This window comes from Amphiprion ocellaris, chromosome 9 (genome assembly GCF_022539595.1).
Source record: "Amphiprion ocellaris isolate individual 3 ecotype Okinawa chromosome 9, ASM2253959v1, whole genome shotgun sequence".
NCBI classification, from domain to species: Eukaryota; Metazoa; Chordata; class Actinopteri; family Pomacentridae; genus Amphiprion; species Amphiprion ocellaris.
The window spans coordinates 13,518,249-13,537,211 of NC_072774.1; the positions used below are offsets into that span (position 1 = coordinate 13,518,249).

An 18,963-nucleotide genomic window follows, 5' to 3' on the forward strand; every position below is an offset into this window, starting at 1 on the left:
AGGAAATGGATGGAGGTATGTAATTTAGATTTTTTTAAGATTGATTAAGACCTAAAATAATACTGGGATCAAAATGCACACGTCAGTAACTGTGGTGGCATTTGATAGAACTCTTTGCAACATGTTAAATGAAGGTGTGATGGATGTTTATGCACACGCTCACCATGTCGGCAGGAAGTGGGTCCAGATGTTGATGGTCTCATTGTTCATCTGGAAGCTGCTGAGGACGCAGTCGAGCGCTGAGCTCCGCGGGTGACGGTATCCAGAGATGATGTTGTCCTCCCTGAACACCTGAGGACCAGACACACAGCCCAGGTGAGCAGATACACAGAAAACCCTGCCGATCCTTCAGGGGGAAAAAATAAGACTTGGACCTGAACCAAGGAGAGATGACCAACTCGCAGACAGCACCCACAACCACAATGGAACTACATTTAGAGACTTTTCAAATCAGTTTCAGGGAACACTTCAGCATTAATGTAGAATGTGTAATTTATTGAAAACAAAATTACGTAAGAATGGACAGTGAAAACCCAAATTATTAACCGGCTGAGAGGAGGATTCACCATCACTCATGCTTCTCAACTGAACAGATTGATATCCCAGAAGTTTAGCTGAACTGGTTTAATTCTGTGAAGATTAGGTGTTCTCTTCATTTTTTAGAGCAGTGTAGATGTATAGACTAATGCACATTAAAACAACTGAATAAGATTAAGTAAGAGATGGGTAGATTAGATGAAAAATGTAGTACAACTAATAAACAAAGAATTTATGAAACAATTATTATAAATTTCTTACTGACCTGTGACTGAGTTAATGTTTTTATTAGTTAAAAAACAAAGATAACAGAAAACAGATGCCAATAAACTCGATCATTTTCAAATATTTTTAATGGTGATGCACTCATTAGCAAAGTTACAGAGTTAGAATATTTTCCATAACAAATAATCCCTTCCCTCGCTGTAGCTCGAGCACACCAGCTTACCTACAAGTCTGCTTGAACACTGAAACTACACAGGCATGCATGAGTCAATTTGTAATATTGAATCAGTTCATCCATCCATCCATCCATCCATCCATCCATCCATCCATCCATCCATCCATCCATCATCCATCCATCCATCCATCCATCCATCCATCCATCCATCCATCCATCCATCCATCATCCATCCATCCATCCATCCATCCATCCATCCATCCATCCATCCATCCATCCATCCATCCATCCATCCATCCATCCATCCATCCATCCGAAGCCGACACTAATGATACAGAAGGTTCCAACCTGCAAGCTGACAGCACTGGCTCTTTCGGTTTGTTACATATAAAAGTCTGAATTTGTTTTTGAGGTCGTCAACAGTACATTGTAGCTTCAAAGCAGAAAAGCTAATTAATTTTGCTGACTGTTATTTTCACTCATGAAGTGTCTTCTAGCACATAAAAAGACCACATAGACATGTCAACAAAGCAAAAAATAAATAAAATAACTAAATGAAAAACTTTCATCAAAAGGGGTCCTTAAATTTTGGTTGTAAAATAACTATTACCAAAATAAATGACACAGTTACATTACAACACTGCTGCATGTCTGTAAATTACCTTAAACACTTGTTACTAACCAGCTAACATAAACAGTGAAACCAATATCTGCAGTAAACTAACATCAGCCAATAAAGACCATGAAACAAATCCGTGTTTGCTTCCAATCCTTTGTTGCAGATGGTTTATTTCTCTAGGTCCATGTTTTGTGTCAGTAATTTTTAATAATGATGACCACACAAGGCCAAACTAAAATTTCACAAATGACAAGCAAAAATATGTACAGTACAATTGTGCATTTTCTTGTGCAGTTTCTCCTCCTTGGCAGAAGCTTCAGTTCTTTATTTCATGCCTTGCTGAACGATGTTATTCCTGACAGACTGCATATGTTGAGGAAGTGGTGAAAAGTTGTTTCCTTGGACTAAAACATCTGTGTGTGTGCAAACTGGATGTACTAAGAAGGAAAATGTGAAGATAAACAAAGATAACAACTATGTAAATATTTAGCAGGAGAATCAGACGTTTACTTACACAGTTCAAACTAACTGTGGTGGAGCTTTTTTATCAACTTTAGCTGTGTATATGTTGCAACTTTCATGGGGTTTTTCAACTCTACTTTGACAACCATGTGCCTTCAAGTGTATTAAAAAATGCTGCATGTTCCTATTTTATCACCGAGTGATGCAGAAAAAGTGTCACTGAAACTGTTTTGACTGACCTTCACATTGAATTGCCAAAAATGATCAAGTTGTTGCACAAGAGAAATGAGGTGTTTTAAATCTCTGACAGCAGCAGCAAACCATTTGCTTGTAGTAAACACAAAAAAGAGCTGGAATATTAAGAATATAAAGATTATTTTACCTTTAATAACAGAATATTGATGACATATTTTTAGTTGTTGATATCAAAGTCATGGCTGGAAGATGTGACACAAAACTGCTCCAACAATAACTAACCCTTGTGAGATAAGGTCAGTGCAGCAGGGTGGATGCAGGCCAACACAGATGCCTGAACTGCAGGACTTGGCCTCCTGTTGACAGTCTCAGCCCCAGTCCGCTACCACATTTCTCTACCACATATTGTTTGTCTATTGTGTGCAAACTAACTACTCTTCAAACAATCAATGGAAGTGCACTTGTAGCTTTACTACTCTAAATAAAATTGAAATTGACATAAAATGATAGTATTCTCAGCATATTCCATCATTAGAACTTGGTTATTTTATCGTGAAATGTTAACAACAGACTCGGGGCAGACCAGAACTGTCTTTATATGATTTTCTGAAAATAGAACTAAACCAACAGGTTTACTGTTTAGGAAGTAGTATGAAAACATGTTGCTCCCTAGATGATGAGCAGTGATACACAAAGTGCGGTTTGCAAATTTTACACTCTGTTTGGCATGTGTTTGAACACAATGCAGCCATAATAACAACTTCTTTGATATATCAGTTAGTTTGGAGCCGACTGAGTAAATGCTAAATAAGTTACATCTGGCTGCCTCTATTAGGTTGGGCCAGTTCAAAGTTGCGAAAAACACAGTGATGTTCACGGGTAGTTTGTCCCATCAGCTGCCAAAATTAGTGGATAAATCCTTGAAGGTTGTTGATGTGGATTTGCTAAGGAGTAGGTATGATTTTAGCTCAACTGGAGTTTGCATAAGAAACAGCCTCAAGCAGGCTTTTCATATGAAGAAGTCAGCTACAGATGCAAAAATGTGTATTTTATCAACAGCAATATAACAATAAAAGTCACAATTTAAATGAAAAAAATCCTTTTTTGTCTATAATTACTACCAGACTACATTGTTGTTGTTTTGAGTAAATTATTCCAAAAAGAAATACAAAGACAGAAAGCTGTATTTAAAGCAGTAGTCTCACAAAGTCAGACCTTTCTCTTCTGGTTGCACCTCTTTATTCTGCTAGAGAGCAGAAAAAAATAGTTTGGATTCTTTGTGCTTCTTTAATCCACTCACACATCTTAGGTGGTGCTAAGCCCAGGATGCTGTGATGGTGCCCCTCTGAAATAGCAGGGGTGGAATGATTTGAACATTTGCACACAGGTAATTACCAAAAGAACCAAGCAGGACTGCCTTAGTGCAAAGCAAAACGTGTCATTTTCAGTGTGTAGTTGCTGCTCAGAAGTCGCTGTTTCCAGAGAGAGTTTGAAAACTGTAGACCCGAAGTCTACATTCTTTAAGTCTTTAAGTTGAGTATCAAGGCAGTTTTTTGAGAATCAGGGTGTATAGAGTGGCTTTGTCCTGCATGTACTGGTTTTTGTAACAGTGTACCAACTTAACATTATCAATATTTCACCCTGAACCCATCACAAACTTAATAACAGGCTACTGACTAACTGCTACTGCATTCACCCTCAACATTTAGTATTTACAAGATAACAACCTGTCAAAAGACCTCCATCACCCTGCAGAGGATGTGTTTCTTACCTTGGGGACCTGATGGATGTCGAAGAGCTGTGGGAGCTTGATGCTGAGCATTTCTGTGGGTAGTCTGATGGCGCCTCTCCCTCTCTGACAAACCTCCCTGAGCTTGGCTCGCCCCCCGCGGCTGAGGACCAACCAGACCGGGTAGTCAAACACCGGTAACCTGGCCTTTTGGTCTGGACTGTCCAACTCCCATCTCAAGCAGCGGCCCCAGCCCTGGCTCCACCCACCTGCGACGCCACTACCGGCCCGGATCCCCCGCCACACTGGAAACACTGCAGGAACACAACACAAGCAATTAGATGCCAACACAAGAGCAAAGTCTAGATTTCTCAACACCAGCTCCTCATTAAATTCTGAATACAATCAAAGATTCAGGAGTGGTCACCTGCATCCTGAGGTCTTCTGATTCCACGTTTTTTTCTCAGTCCTGTTTTACAACAAGAACACGACTGTGGCTCTTAAAATTGGAAAGCCTCTCACTACTTAAGATCTGGGTACAAATTCGGTCTATGAAATTGTAGATACCTCCTGAATGTCAATAAAATGTGGGTTTATAAAATGAACATCTTCTTAAGTCTTGCTTCATTCAACCACACTTAGGATCACAGCACACTAAGAAAAATACCTGGGAAACGGATGAATCTGAGAGTACATTTGCTCCAGGTTCAGTCCACTCCTGTTCAAACAGATTTCCACCTGGGGTTGAGCGCAGAGTTGGTCACAAACATTTATCTAATACGAGAACGCTTGATGCACTTTGAATATTACAAGTGTTTTAAATTCTCTCGTTGAATTTTACCGAACACCATGTAGATGGTTTAGTTCTTTACTTTGACATGCTGAAGTCCACAGCTGTAACACGTTTCTGGACGTCATGTCCCAGGTCCGTCTGTGGGACGACGAGCACAGGACAAATGTTCAGCATTCATATGAGCGAGCACTCGAATGTGACATCTTTTGTTGACTGATGCCGGCACTGAGAACAATCTGTTATTGTGGCTGCTCTAGAGACATACCCAGACATGGATTTGAAGAATGCCTGGCATTGTCACATTGCAGCGGCCTGTGACCAGATGCAAACATGTAAAAACAGTGAGTTTGCGAGGGTGAATATTATAGAGAACATTCCTTACATGTCAACTGAAGACAGCAACACGTTTTCAACGTGACAAACAAGATTTAACAACAGTATTTGAAGGGCAAACATATTACATACTACACACTTTTTTAAAAAAACTGATGGAACAAGTAAGAATGTCTGAAAGGTGCAAGCTGTCAGTACATTTGGTTGTAAATGGTTTTACTTGTATGAAGATATTTTTGTAAAAAAAAAAGAAAAAAATACACATTAGGTAACAGAGACATGGGAGAGGTGGATTGTAGATAGGCGAGTGCATATTTCAGTAAGAGCTTAAATCTGCAGTTTTAAATAAACAAAACACAAGCTTAGACACAACCTTCTGTTAGATTAAACCTTATGCAAGAGACCAGTGGCAAAATTTTAGCTTTTTAATTATATATTGGCATACATATGGTATATATACAGTAAATTATTTTATATCAGCGTTATCATTCAGTTTTACTATTAAACTGCATAGACATAGGAAATGACAAAGGCAGAAGGATGTGAAAGTAAAGTATGGAACTGGAGGAAAAAATGCCAGACAATTTATAAATCGTGTTGATGCGTCATTTATCCATCAGAGGGCACTGAGAAGTTTATCAACTATAAAATGTGGAATATTTGTTTATTTGTTATTTGGGGGCGTGTCCACTGAAGGTGCTAACATTTCTTGCACAGTCTATGGGTACTAGTAGAGAGAGTTCACAGTAGAATGAATGAACCGTACTAACTGTGTGGGTCGATCTGAGTTTGTTATTTCAACCAAACCAAACTGGCAAGATGTGAAATCAGAAACTGTAGGTACAGAATATTTTCATCACTTTGTAGCTGTTTTCTCAGTTATCTGCTATTTAAAAAATTGAGCACACAAGCCGCTAAAAATAATCCTGAACAGAAAAATAATAGCAATCAGTTTAACAGTCAAACTTCGCACATAGTTCAGTCTTTTCATGTATTTTCAGTAATTATGTAGAATATGTACAGAAATAAATCTCTGTCTTTCTTTTGCACTTACTAATTATCAAATTCTAATTTATTTGTAATTTTTGGGATATTTCAGTACATTTTCAACTTGTGTGTAAACACAGCCTGCAGTTCAGCCCAGTTCACTCAAAGAGTCTGAATTTGTGATTAGTTCAAGAACTGTTGGAACGCTAAAACCTTTGGATTTTTTAAAGATAAAATAAGCTTTACATTAGTTAATAAACAAACTCAACACATGTTTACAATAAAAACTAATACTGACATTAATATTTTTTTCTTCAATTTGCAGCATAAAACTTGACATAAATGACTAAAAACTCAAATTTGCATTATTTTGTTGTTTTGACACTGCATACTTTTCCCCATAAAGAAGTTAAGTGTAGCTAATATCTACACACACAAGCTGTTCTTCCTATCATTAACGCACCATGACTGTCAGCGTAAACTGTAGTTAGTTTCATAATAGAAACTCGGCCAAGTAAACACGATGATTTTAACACTGCAGTCACACTGGTAGGCCACTGAACATTTCAGATTTTTCACAGCAAATCCTGGATAATTTTATTAACCAGCCTGTGCTTTGTCAAACTTTGTTTCTCTCTCATCAGACCTGAGAAGATAAAACACTTCCTGACGCCTCTCTGGCCACTGCAGTTCCTGCCTCGTGGGGCTCCCGTCCGGCAGTGTGGGAGCAACAAGAGGGGGCCGCTGGTTACTGCACCCCAGCTGCAGGCCCCGGCCTATTAGCAGTGACAAAGTGAGCTTTGTGGAGGCTGCAGCCTTGGGACTACAGGGGCCAAAGGATGACTGTTACACGCTGCACTGGATGGAAATGAGGCATCTTGCACACAAACGCACACACAAATACCCGGCGCGCTAACATGCATGCACGCTGGCACAACTCCTGCATTCATGATGGCCGGAGAGCACGGCAGCACACAAAACAACACGCAGGAGACCACAACTTGTGTCAATAATAGCAGCTACTAAAAGCCTCTGAGTTCACTGCGATGTGAAAAAAGGCCATTTTGAAATCAGATCATTAGCATCATGTGGTGCCACTTATTTGAACAGTCATTCTGAGATTTGGATGAGGTTTTTGGATGTGGTAGTATAACTGGATCTGAGATTACATCTTAAAAAAAGGGGAAAACTAATTAAGAATATGAGTGTTATAGTGAAATGTGGACGGATGACTCAGTGTTTAAGGACATGGACCCAGAAAAGTTGAATCAAATGCCAGTTCTCCTTGAAACACATGCACAGACTCAAACCAAAGTGCTTAGAGTACAGAAGAAGTCTTAGAATATGAAAACAGTCTACTTCAAACAAAACAAGGCAAAGACAGCATAGTTCCCTCTGAACCAGAAGCCAAATTAGCAGAACATGCTGATCATTTGATAAAACACAGGCGGCTGAAGAAACAGATTGGAAATGCTTCAGTGAGGATTTTTGGGAGCTCTCAGTGATAAAGCATTCTATTCATCGTCCAATATTTCATTATACATTAAGTAACAAAACTGAAAGATGAAACAGCATCAGTGACTGACAACTGTTAACTCACTGGTAGATCAAACAATAAATTACTGTCTTAATCATCCGTTAATCGGTTTAAGGAACTTTTTAAGAAGATGAAATTATGCGATTCTACCTGTTTAAATGAAAATATTTTCTTCTCTGACAGTAAACTGAATGTTTTTGGGCTCTGGACAAACAAGACATTTGTCATGTTAGGGTTTGAAAAAGGGCAACACTTTCTACCCTTTTCTCACATTTGATCAAAGAAACAACTCATCAGTTGACAAAGAAAATAAATGAGAAATGAAAACGAAATTGTAAGTTGCAGTTCTGTTTACTGGCAGGAACCAACAGCAAAATGTTCCACTTGTTCTCCATCTAGGGAGTCTTTAACAAATACACTTTTTCCATGGAATAAAATAAAAAAGAATTCAAGCTAAATGTGTACAAACCACGTAAGAAATATAAATTAAACTGAGGCAACAAAAATCAATTTCAATATGCGAGAACAATATACAGTGTCTTTATCAAATTAAACAATGCAACAACAAAGTCTTCAGCCAAAAAACTGTTTCAAGTCAGTCATCCCTCAATTTTCCTCTGGATTTCCTGCATTTAAAAAGAAATGCACAAAAAGAAACAAAGAAATGCCAACAACTCTCTGCCTTAGCGTTAACCAGCTATGAAAGTAGCTGTAAACCTTTACTTCACTGACATAAAATTTGAAGGTGTGAACTTCCTCTGTGTGGCAAAATCTTGGAACACACCTTTGCAAACTGCACATTTATTGTCTTTTACAGACACTTGGCACAACTGCCAGAAGGTGAAACCAGTGACGCTGTTTTATCATCTGACTGACTCTTTGGTCTTTACTGGGGTCAGCGATCAGCTGCCGACGGATGAGAGGAGCCCTGAACGTAACACACAACATGTTAAGTCATAAACACCTTGGACTTCTCAAAACCAGCTCCATTGAATTTATGAATCCAAGACAACAGAAGCACACACTCTAAACGCCTACTCCATTTCTAATCTGCTTTCTGCAGTCAGCCTGCTCACTTGTTGGAATAATCGAGTCAGATGGTAAAAACTTGTGCTCCATTTTTTTCTGCTGAGACCAGGGGGAAATATTCACATGGTGTAAAACACATGGATTTGTGCTGAGTTAGAGCAGACACATTTGTACTGCACAGATGGGGTTAAAAAGGTTGATGTAAAAAATGCATTAGCTTTAAGGAGCCTCTTTAAATCTTGGCAGTGATCCATCTTGCATACAACCTCGCTTATTTTCTGAATTTTCCCAACAACAGCAAGGCTTAGGCACAGCATTTTAAGTGGTTTTTTGGTGAGCATCTCAAACCTAATAAATATTTTTAAAAAATTTTAAAAAAGCATTTAGGTAACAAACTGAAATCAATGTAAAAACAAGAGTAAGAGTTCCATGTGCTAACAAAAGAAAAACAAGAACCAAGAAGTGGTTTAAATCTTAAATTTTAACTGATCATTGCAGAAAATGAACTCAATGGACGTCATTCCATGTCCTTTCACAGTCACTTCGATGCAGTCACATGACATCAGCCACTCCAATAGCATAGACTATCAGCTGCTAAGCCACAGAGTCTTAGTGCACTTTAGCTTACCTACAGAAAAAAAGCTCCTGCTGGTAGGCATTAAGTATCACAGAAGATTTTGTCATGGTGGCCCTTTACTAGCTTAACGCCCACAATGCTCTCTGTTTGCCAACATGGAACTTCCAGTAGTCTAAGTGACCACCTCCTTGAGTTGCTACAGTGTTAAACCCTCCCCCTGGTGGCCTAATGAGGTGCTAAAGTTATTCTAAAATATATGTTCTGGCATGCATGTCCTTCGTTGGTTGGATTATTATCAGCAATTAATGGATTACATGATAATAATAAACATCTCTATGACTAATGTGTGACAGATACTCAAACTCTGCAAGATACCAGAGTTTTGAGGAGCAGCAGGAGGAGCACAAAGGCATACATATAGTTGGACAAGCAGCTTTTAACATTGATCACTGTTGGAAATACAATAGACTTTCAACAAACATAACAAAAAATTACTTCTGGAGAACATCATCTACTCTAGCTTTAAATCACAAACATCATTTTGACTCAAATAGAACTTTGACTACAAGTATGTCAATATATGATAAGTTTTGCAAACTTTCTTTCACATATTTGATAAGGACAATGACTGGGAAAAAAAAATTACTTGAAAATTTCCCTTTGAATAATTTAAAACTTTTCAAGCACAACAACCCCACTGAACCCAGCCAGCACCTACGTCCAGAAATCTTTAAAATTCTCTAATTAGCAGTATCAAAAACAACCAATTGCTGAGCTTCAGAGAGTTTGTTATCTCTCTGCTCCTGTTTCCAAACTCTGCGTCAGGCTAAGTAACTGCTGGTTGCAGCTTCAACACTATCAAACTCTTTCTCTCAGGCTGAAAGCACTCCATCTCAACAGTTACCGTTTCATTTTAATATGCTGAAGTAGAACTCAGTGAGAAACATGTTATAGAAACGAGTGTCCTGTTTTGTTTTCTGTGTGTACAGAGTGGTGCTGGTCTGTGCTAAAGTATTTACTCAGCAAACAAGAGGTGGAAGACAAGCCTATGGAAAGGTGAGACACTTGATGTGACATCAGCAGCAAACACATCTTCCTCTCACCTCTGCATGACTCTGGTTACTTGCACGTCCAATGACAAATGTGAATTTACTCAAACCGCACTTCTTTCTTTAATTTTGTTCTTTTCCTGAACCCCCTCAGCCCCTCCCCTGTTCATGATGTCATCATGCGACCTCTGTGAATGGATGTCTTTATGGGCCTGAGGCTGACAATAAGAAGGCTATGCAGGCTGCACATGCACATGTGCAGCCTGCACTGCATGTATGACTGCCTTGTCTCAGTCTGTACGTTAATCTATCGAACATTCCAGTGTCCTGCTCAAACATGTCCAGTCCATGAGACAATAGGACAGACAAAAATCAACACCAGCCCTGTTTTTAATGCACTGTTTCACAAAGGATGTACTTTTCCAGATAATTATATGGTTTGATGTGATGATTCATCAACCCAATTAAAGGTGCTGTAGACTGAAAATCTAATTTTATTGCATTCTGTGGTTAACCGTCAAGTTGTGAAGGTGTTTCCTTCTGCCACTCCTCAACCTGCTCCTACAACTGGTCAGCCTCTCAGCACCTGGGTTGAATTCTTACTGACTGGTAAAGCTATGTAACCCCTACCGAACCAATAACAGCCCAAACTGTGGTCGACAGTGTGTTCCTTCTGAAAGGGGCAGGAACAGCAGCAGCTTGTTGGTTTTCAGATCAAAACAGCACTAAAACCACTTTGTAAAAGTCCATAAACAGTCCATAAAACCAAACAGTCACTGTGAAATGAAGCATCTTTGCACTACTCTGAACTGACATGTCACTGTGGAGACGTGAAGAAAAGAGTACAATGTGGGACCTTTGAAAAAACACTCAGATAACATGCCTTCACATGTTACATGTGTTGTGACGAGCAATGTGATGAAAGCCAGTTTTTCAAGTTAGGAAAATCAAACTGTGACTCATTTCCAACGCCTGTCTGTAGTACTTTACACAAGGTCTGAGTGAGGCTGCTATCAAAGCAAGGTGATAGCTGCAAGCAATTCCTATTTGAATAACAGTCCTGACTAATAAACCAATTCTCATCATCATCACAATATAAAGATGTGCAATAAACACAATGCAAAAAAACTAACTGAAATGCAATAAATAAGAAAAATGATTTTATTTAACGAGACAAAGCACCAGCTGGTCATCACCTATCCTCAGACTGAATTTGGCAGGGGAATTTATTTTTTTTCTCTTATTCAAATTCATGTTCTGTTTTTTTTTTGGTTGAATGCTCATGAGCAGACTGTTAAATCAAAGCATGTATGAGCTATTTATGTTGTTTCTTTATGCAGTGGGCAGGTTATGGGGTTTATGTTATCAGTGTACCTTTTTAACCGTCTGAACTCCACAACAGTTGCTGGGCTCTTTTTGCTCCTGTCACACTTTCACTTACTGTGGGCTCATTTTTCACTGCGATATAAAGTCCAGCACCTCTATAGACAGCATGGCTAGGAGGAAAGACAACTCAAAAATGTCTTCTTTGTTCAACTGTCACAGATCATAAAAAAAGAAATACTAAAGTTGATTTTCTTTACTTATTTTACAAATAACGTAAACAAAATAGAATCAACATGCTCAACATTTTTTCTTTATTTATTATGATATTTTACTACTGACATTTTTATTTGATTACATGTTCAGTTTCTATCTGCTCAGTTTTAAACACAGCCTGAATTTTTCCTCACATGACCATTAATCACAGTCAAGTCAGTCATGGATAAACGGCAGCACCACAAAGGGCCGAAATTTTTGGGTTTTACAGAATCTGGTGCAAACAGTTTATTTTTGGTGGTTCTGATTAAATATCATGATTTTAAGCCTATATTTGGTTTTCCAGACATAACTCCAAGTCAAAGATGAGCAGTTCAAGGACTCTCTGAAAGGAGAAAATCCAGTATCTCTTTCTGTTTTGGAGATGTGTTTAAAGATAACCTGCCTGCAGGCTTTAAGATTCAGAAGGGGATTGTATAGCTAATACACACACTTCAGTATTTGTTTATCACAAGTCATATCAGCAACACTCAACAATGTTATCACACACGGCAGATTTTCCTCATATTGTTCTGGCTTTAATATCAGCGCTGAAAAGTGATTCTTGAAAGAAAGTCCTGCTCTTTGATTCTTGGTGAGCCGACAGGTGAAGCCAAAAATAACAAGAGCTAACAAACACCCAAATAAGACCACAAACTGAATTTTGCATCTTACCAGAGCGCACATGTGGATGTTGGAGTTTTACTATAATTACATTAAAGCTGTAACAGAAGCAAGCAGCAAACAAACTATTTTGATAACTGATTCATTGTTTTAAATCACTTCATGTCAGTCAGTCAGCTACTGCGTCCAGCTTCTCAAATGTGAGCTTGTTGCAGCTCTAACTGTTCTGGATTCATCTGCCAGCTTTAGTTTATAAGGTGACAGAAAATAGTGAATTTCACAAAGCTTGTGTTGACTAACCATTAAGTTCCCCATGGATTCATTAGTTGATTATTTTCTCGACTAATCAATTCGCTCTTTGGTCTATCAAATGTCAGAAAATGGTGACATTTTTCAAACAATGTTTCCAAAAGCCCAAGTCGATGTTCTAAAATGTTGCTTTTTGTCTAAAGATATTCTATTCACTGCTGTTAAGGAGGAAATAATCCAGGAAATATTCACATGACATGATTTGATAACACGTATTCAGTTATCAAAATGCTTGGTAACTTAGAGAATTTGTTTGTCCAGAATGTAGAGGTATTCAGTTTATTGTCATAGATCAGGGGTGTCAAACATGTGGGCAGATTGGACGCTCTGGTGGGCCGGTTTTAGCCCACGGGACGACTTTGTATCACGTAAAAATTACAGAGAAGACATTAACTACAAATTGTGAATTTGTAAAACTCTAAATCTGAAGTCATTTCGAGACCTTGACATGTTATTTTGATCATAAAGTAAAATACTAGATTGTTCATTGTGCTTTTGTCATTTTGTGCTTAACTTGTGTAATATTGTCTTTTTTGTCTGTTTGTCTTGTGCTTTTGTCATTTTGTTTCTCGTTTTTGTTGTTTAGTGTTTCCTTTTTGTCTCACTTGGTTTTTTGTCTTCTTTTTGTCATCTTGTGTTTTGCTTTATCCGTTGTTTTGTGTAGCATTTTTGTTGTTTAGTGTTCTTTTGTCTTGCTTGTGTTGTTAGTCTTTTTTTGTCGTTTTGTTTCTCGCTTTTTTCATTTTTTTGACTAATGTTTGTCGTTTGTCCATTTTTTGTCACTTTCTAACCTTTTGGTATAATGTTTTGTCTCTTTTTTTGTTTAGTTTCGTGTCGTTTTTCCTCATTTCTTTGTTGTTTTGGGTCTCATTTTTGTACTTTTTTTTGTCTTGTTTTTTTGTCTTATTTTGGCTGTTATTTTGATTTATTGTTATATTGATTGATTTTGATCATTCAGTTCCAGATATCTGTGACTAAATGTGTTGCTCTTTTGTAGACACACTGTGATCTGAAAGTTGTAATGTGTAAATGATAAACTGAGGTATACTGTTGTTAAAATTGAATTTATTTTTCTTAGGAAATTTCAGGTTTTTCATGATGTTTTGTAAAAAGATGGTTCCTTAAATGTGAAGATTTTCAGGATGTACTTTTTGCACTAAAACAAAAATTCAGAGTTGTCATTATTTATTGGTTATTATGTTATGATTTTACTGGTCCAGCCCAACTGAGATCAAATTGGGCTAAATGTGGCCCCTGAACTAAAATGAGTTTGTCATAGATGATGACATAAACCTGAAAATGTCCACATCTGAGAGATTTAGCCAAGTGTTTTTATAATTCTTTCATGTTAGCCATCCTTAAAAAAATGAGTCAAATGTTACTGATTAACCTTCTCTGTTTTATTTGTATGCAAATTAAATATCTTGAGGTTTTGGACTTGACATCAGACAAATCTGGCAGACAAATTTCAAGATTGATCTGGGCATTTTTCTTTACTTTCAGACATTTTACAAAGTGCTGATGAATCCACATGAGATGAATAAATGTAAACCTGCATTCCCTGAACTACTCAGCCCTGACCAAGAAATTACTTCAGTCTTTACAGGAGCAAACACCAAGTCATGTGCTGTGGTTTATAACTTCCCTGTTTTTAAGTCTGAAGTCATGCTTGAATGTTCCTCTGAAGGTGTTCGTCCTCGGCCACCACATTTCCTGGTAAATGTCGACATCTCACATGAAACGGCGGCACGGGGTTACGCAACAACCTCTGTGTGTGTTCTTACACATCACAAAGGATCACTGACTCCCCCTCAAAGATCAGAGCTGATTACTGCTTAATCAGTTTGTTCACCCAACTAGTTACACCCGAGTCCCTCCCAAAGACACACCTCTGCACACCTGTCTGGTCGCACACTCAGCTCGTCCCTTTGACAAAAAAAGGGAACACAAAGTCTAACAGAAACCGGTTCGAGCTCATAACTAGTCCAATATGAGGTCATAGACTTGAACATGAGACAAAAGACTCAGCAGCTTGTGCTGTGTTGTGGAGATAACAGCCATGCTCTAGAAATATGTGTGTTACCCTGAACCCCCACCATGTCAACACAGCTTTTCCTTGTTTATATCACACACAATCTCCCACTCATGCACAGTTTTACACTTTCTATCGCCTGCAAATTGAATACATTGCTATCACTCATGATTAATTTCATTGCCTTCCCAATTAATCAGAAAATACAGCTTCAGGTGTGTTGTTTTGTCCAACAAACATATGTTGTGTATATTAACTTTTAAACATAAAAAGGCAGTAAACATTCACATTGTCCACAATGGCTTATTTCTTACTTAACTGACATTTTAAAAACCTTTCTTCTAAAAGGAGTTTCCCATTATTAAAATAAATAACTAAATAAATCTGGAATGGATTCAACTCTAGAAAGTCACAGATATGTAAATAAAGAGAAACTCCCTCCATGTGCTCAAGACCATGTGGCAGCTTCTGACAGTATGGAAAAATCCAATGTGGGAAAATAAAACCCAGCCAAACCCTGCCTGAGAATTTCTCCTGGACGTCTCCACAGCAACCATGTAGGAAAACATGTTGGTCACATGCAGCTCATAATAAGCCGGAATGTCTCGACCCTTCAGCCTCATGTGTGTTTTTTTCTGTTTCCTCGTTTTTTCACTCGACTTTCCAGGGATTCGAGGAGAAACGCTCGCTGAGAAAGTGATGCAGGAAACAACAATAACAGCAGCAGCTTCCACTCACAAGGAGGCAAACTTCAACCTCAACAAAGCAGCGAGGAAGAGAGAAAGAAAAACATCTCAGAGACTCACCGCGACCCTCGGACATGCGGAGCGTCCACGGCTCCCCTGCTTGTCTCTGCGTAAAGACGCCGTTCGGAGACGGTCCGTGCTTGCTGTCTTCACTTCTCCGTGTCTCCAGTTTAATTGTGTACAGAAAAGAAAAAAAAACATCCACAGCCTCCTTTTCTCTTGTCCTGAACCAGCCAGTAGGAAGCAGCGCTCGGTGCTCACGTGGACCGACGCAGGAACAACAACACGAACCATGTGTGCGCGCTGACAGGGATGGTGGTAGGAGCAGATGAAATGCTCTACAGTGAATCAGTGCGGTCAGACACAGTTTATTTTAGTTTACCAGGAAATGTTTATTTTCAACACTGGGGTAACAGTAAGTTAGGGGGTCTGGGGTTCCTCCTCCAGGAAATGTTGAGGTTCAAACACTTCCTTTCCTTCATTAAGATGAATTTTTATGCACCACTTTGTGCCTTTTTCTGCATGTACGCAGCTTATTCTATTTCAGTGTAATGTGCAAAATTTTAGCATGACATGCAATATTAACTACTTCAGTATCCTTGCCAAGCTTTTGGTTGACTTATCTTTAGTTAAAGTTTTAGTAATGTATTGCACTTGTATCATATGCCTTTCTTTGAGACACTGCATTCATTCTAATGGTACTGTAATTTTTTTCTGAGCAATATCTGAAACAATACACAATATCCTTCAAGACTGCTAAAATTAACTTGTCTTAGCTTATCTTGTCTTATCTTTACTTATCTTGTACACACTCTAAATATAGTGCACTTTTACTGCTTCGTTTGCACTTCTGCTTGGATGCAAAACTGCATTTCATTGTCTTACTACTTGTACAATGACAATAAATTTGAATCTAATGTATCTTTATTGTTGCGCCAATAAGGAATGGTACTGTGGTTTTTCAAATAAAAGTCCTCTGAAAGTCCTGTTAAGTGGGAAAACATATATCCTCTGAAATTGAAGTATATCTTCAAAAGTTAAAAATCAAAAGTTAAACTATAGTGTTCCATTTAAATTGTCCATAAATGAATTACATGGAAGTTTCACTTCGCATTAAACCAATCCCAACCAACCAGGGTGGAGCTAAAGTCCAGCATGCAGCAACAGTGTTCCTGCAAAATACTGAAAGGGGAACTTGTTTGAGTGGAACATCTGCATGTGGGAAGGTGAGTGCTGTCATTATAGTGTCTAATTTACAGGAAGAAAAGAAACTAGCAGGGCTGAATGATTGCACAATCCAAATCCAGCAAAAATCTCGACAAAATCATGACGTTGTTGAAGTCCAAATCTGTGCATTGCAACTTCAAAGTAGGCACAAGAAACTAAAACCATAAAGTTACTAGAAAAATGTTTACTGAGGTAACAGACCATGTGAGAAGGAGGTTCATTTTTTCATAACTTCATACAATCTGACTTCTTTTTGCAGCAGAGGAGTCGACCCCTGCTGACTGATAGAAAGAAAGCAGGTTTATATATTTTCCTGTTGACTTTTCAGACACAGAGGCTATCTTTCACATGCAGGCTAATAAAACAATGTGAAAAACTCGAGGAACACGAGCACTTAGTTCCACACATTCAATCAAACCTGGACAACAGCAGCACCTCATCAAACTATTCAAATTGCCTCGATGATTAGCTGCAGTTTAGTTATTTCTTTTCCCAATCCGTATTCCCTTCTACACATCGCAGTTACTGCATGTAAACAAGTTTCTTAGCAGAATTTAAAAAGCATCTTCATTCAACACTTATATTCTGCCTCAAGCGAGTGAATGTGTCCCAAATACATGACACACCCGATTAACATCCACATAAAATCCATCTGCAGAGGATATTACTATGAATTCTTAAAATAGCAGCGTGTATTCAATAGAAAACATCTTTATTGCTCCGGTGGGAGAGTTTGAAGGGATCAGCAACGCCTCCTCTATTGCGACATCAACTCTCCTGTACATGTGCAGTGACCTCTTTCTGCACATGTTCCTCCTCCCTCCATGAAGTCATCGCGTTTGTGTTCTTATTAGTTCAAACTCAACAATCAGGCATTTTAGGGGCTCTTTCACTTCGAATGAACTAGTCTGAGAAAATCACTCTTTTTTAAGTGGGCTTTTTGGTGATTTGTTTACAACTGTAACTGGTTTTGCTTATCTAGCTTGTTCTGATTGTCTTGTACAGTGTTGGATGAATGTCACTATTTATTATTTTCTAAATTGATGTCTTTTAAAAGTTAATGATAGTCATTTAAATAATATTAAGGCACTCATCCAAGCATGCTGTCTCCAGTGGTGGAAGAGATTATTAAAAAGCAGTGTTGCCATAATTTAGAAATCAATAGCAAATTATGCACAAAAAAGACCCTTTCAGATATATTTCTATATTATGAATGCATTAATATGTAACATAGCCAATCTTACTGTAACTACATTATGTCAGTAGTTTATTTTATAGTAATGCATGTAAAATCTGCAAACTAGCAACTAACTCAAGAAATCTAGAGAAGTTAAAAGTATAAAATCTGTAAAATGAGTACACAGCAACACTCAAATACTTCAAACTGTACTCCTGTGACTTTGACTCTGTTATTTTACAAACAATGCACAACAAGCTTCCCAAATGACCCAGTTATTAATATCTATATAATAAAATTATCACGGAGACACTGACACTGGCATGCGTAAAAACAACGCCTGATCCTGGACGCGCCGTCCAAACACTGGAAACATGCGCATCGACATTGCGCCACAGCACATATTGTGTGTGTTTTTGTGTTCAGTTCCCATAAACGGCAGCGACTTACGAGTAAAATCCTCCAGGGTCTCTTTACGAGAGGGAGGGGAGTGGGTTGACTGAAACATTAGACAATTGTTTGAGAGAAACAGGCAGCGAGGGTCGGTGTGAGTGCGCTGTGGAGATGGAAGTGACACAGAAACCTGGTCTGACCTTTCAGCTTTATGTGTCCGATCGGCTCATTGCAGGCGAAGCGAAGTGAAGTGAGTCCGGACCGAACAGGAGAGGAGAAAACTTAGAGCTCCATCATAACTCTCCAGCAGGGCCAGGCCCTATTGTACCCAAAACTCCTCTCTCCTCATCTCCCTGCGCACATTCCTGCAGGAACCAAATAAAAACACTACCGGATCCACCAGTGTCGAAATCCCACCCTCAGGGCCGAGACTTTTTTCCATTGGATGTGGCAAAGAAAGAAACCTTGTTTTCTCGATCAGCAGACAAGGCGCAGAAGACGAGAGCTGCAGCATCGTTCACAAAGGATGAAACGCTGATGGCGTGAAAATCAATTCCTAAAATATTTTGCGCATAAAAAAAGGACGAACATAGCGCACATGTGAATCCCCAGCATGCCCCAAAACACAGA

At 38.6% G+C, this 18,963-nt stretch overlaps 1 protein-coding gene across 3 annotated transcripts in view; it reads right to left on the minus strand.

The window, feature by feature from the left end:
- Positions 1-18,963, minus strand: part of paqr6 (progestin and adipoQ receptor family member VI) — a 31,408-nt gene that overhangs the window by 12,252 nt on the left and 193 nt on the right. The window contains exons 1-3 of one of the 3 annotated variants that reach the window (XM_023284447.3): positions 18,534-18,701; positions 3,985-4,256; positions 164-291 (exon numbers count right to left, since the gene is read on the minus strand). In XM_023284447.3, the coding sequence (XP_023140215.1) occupies positions 164-291; positions 3,985-4,035 (179 nt within the window). In that variant the 5' untranslated portion in view covers positions 4,036-4,256; positions 18,534-18,701. Of the gene's footprint in view, positions 1-163; positions 292-3,984; positions 4,257-15,596; positions 15,757-18,533; positions 18,702-18,963 lie in introns of those variants that run through there. The other 2 variants (XM_023284446.3, XM_023284445.3) reach the window with 2 other exon arrangements.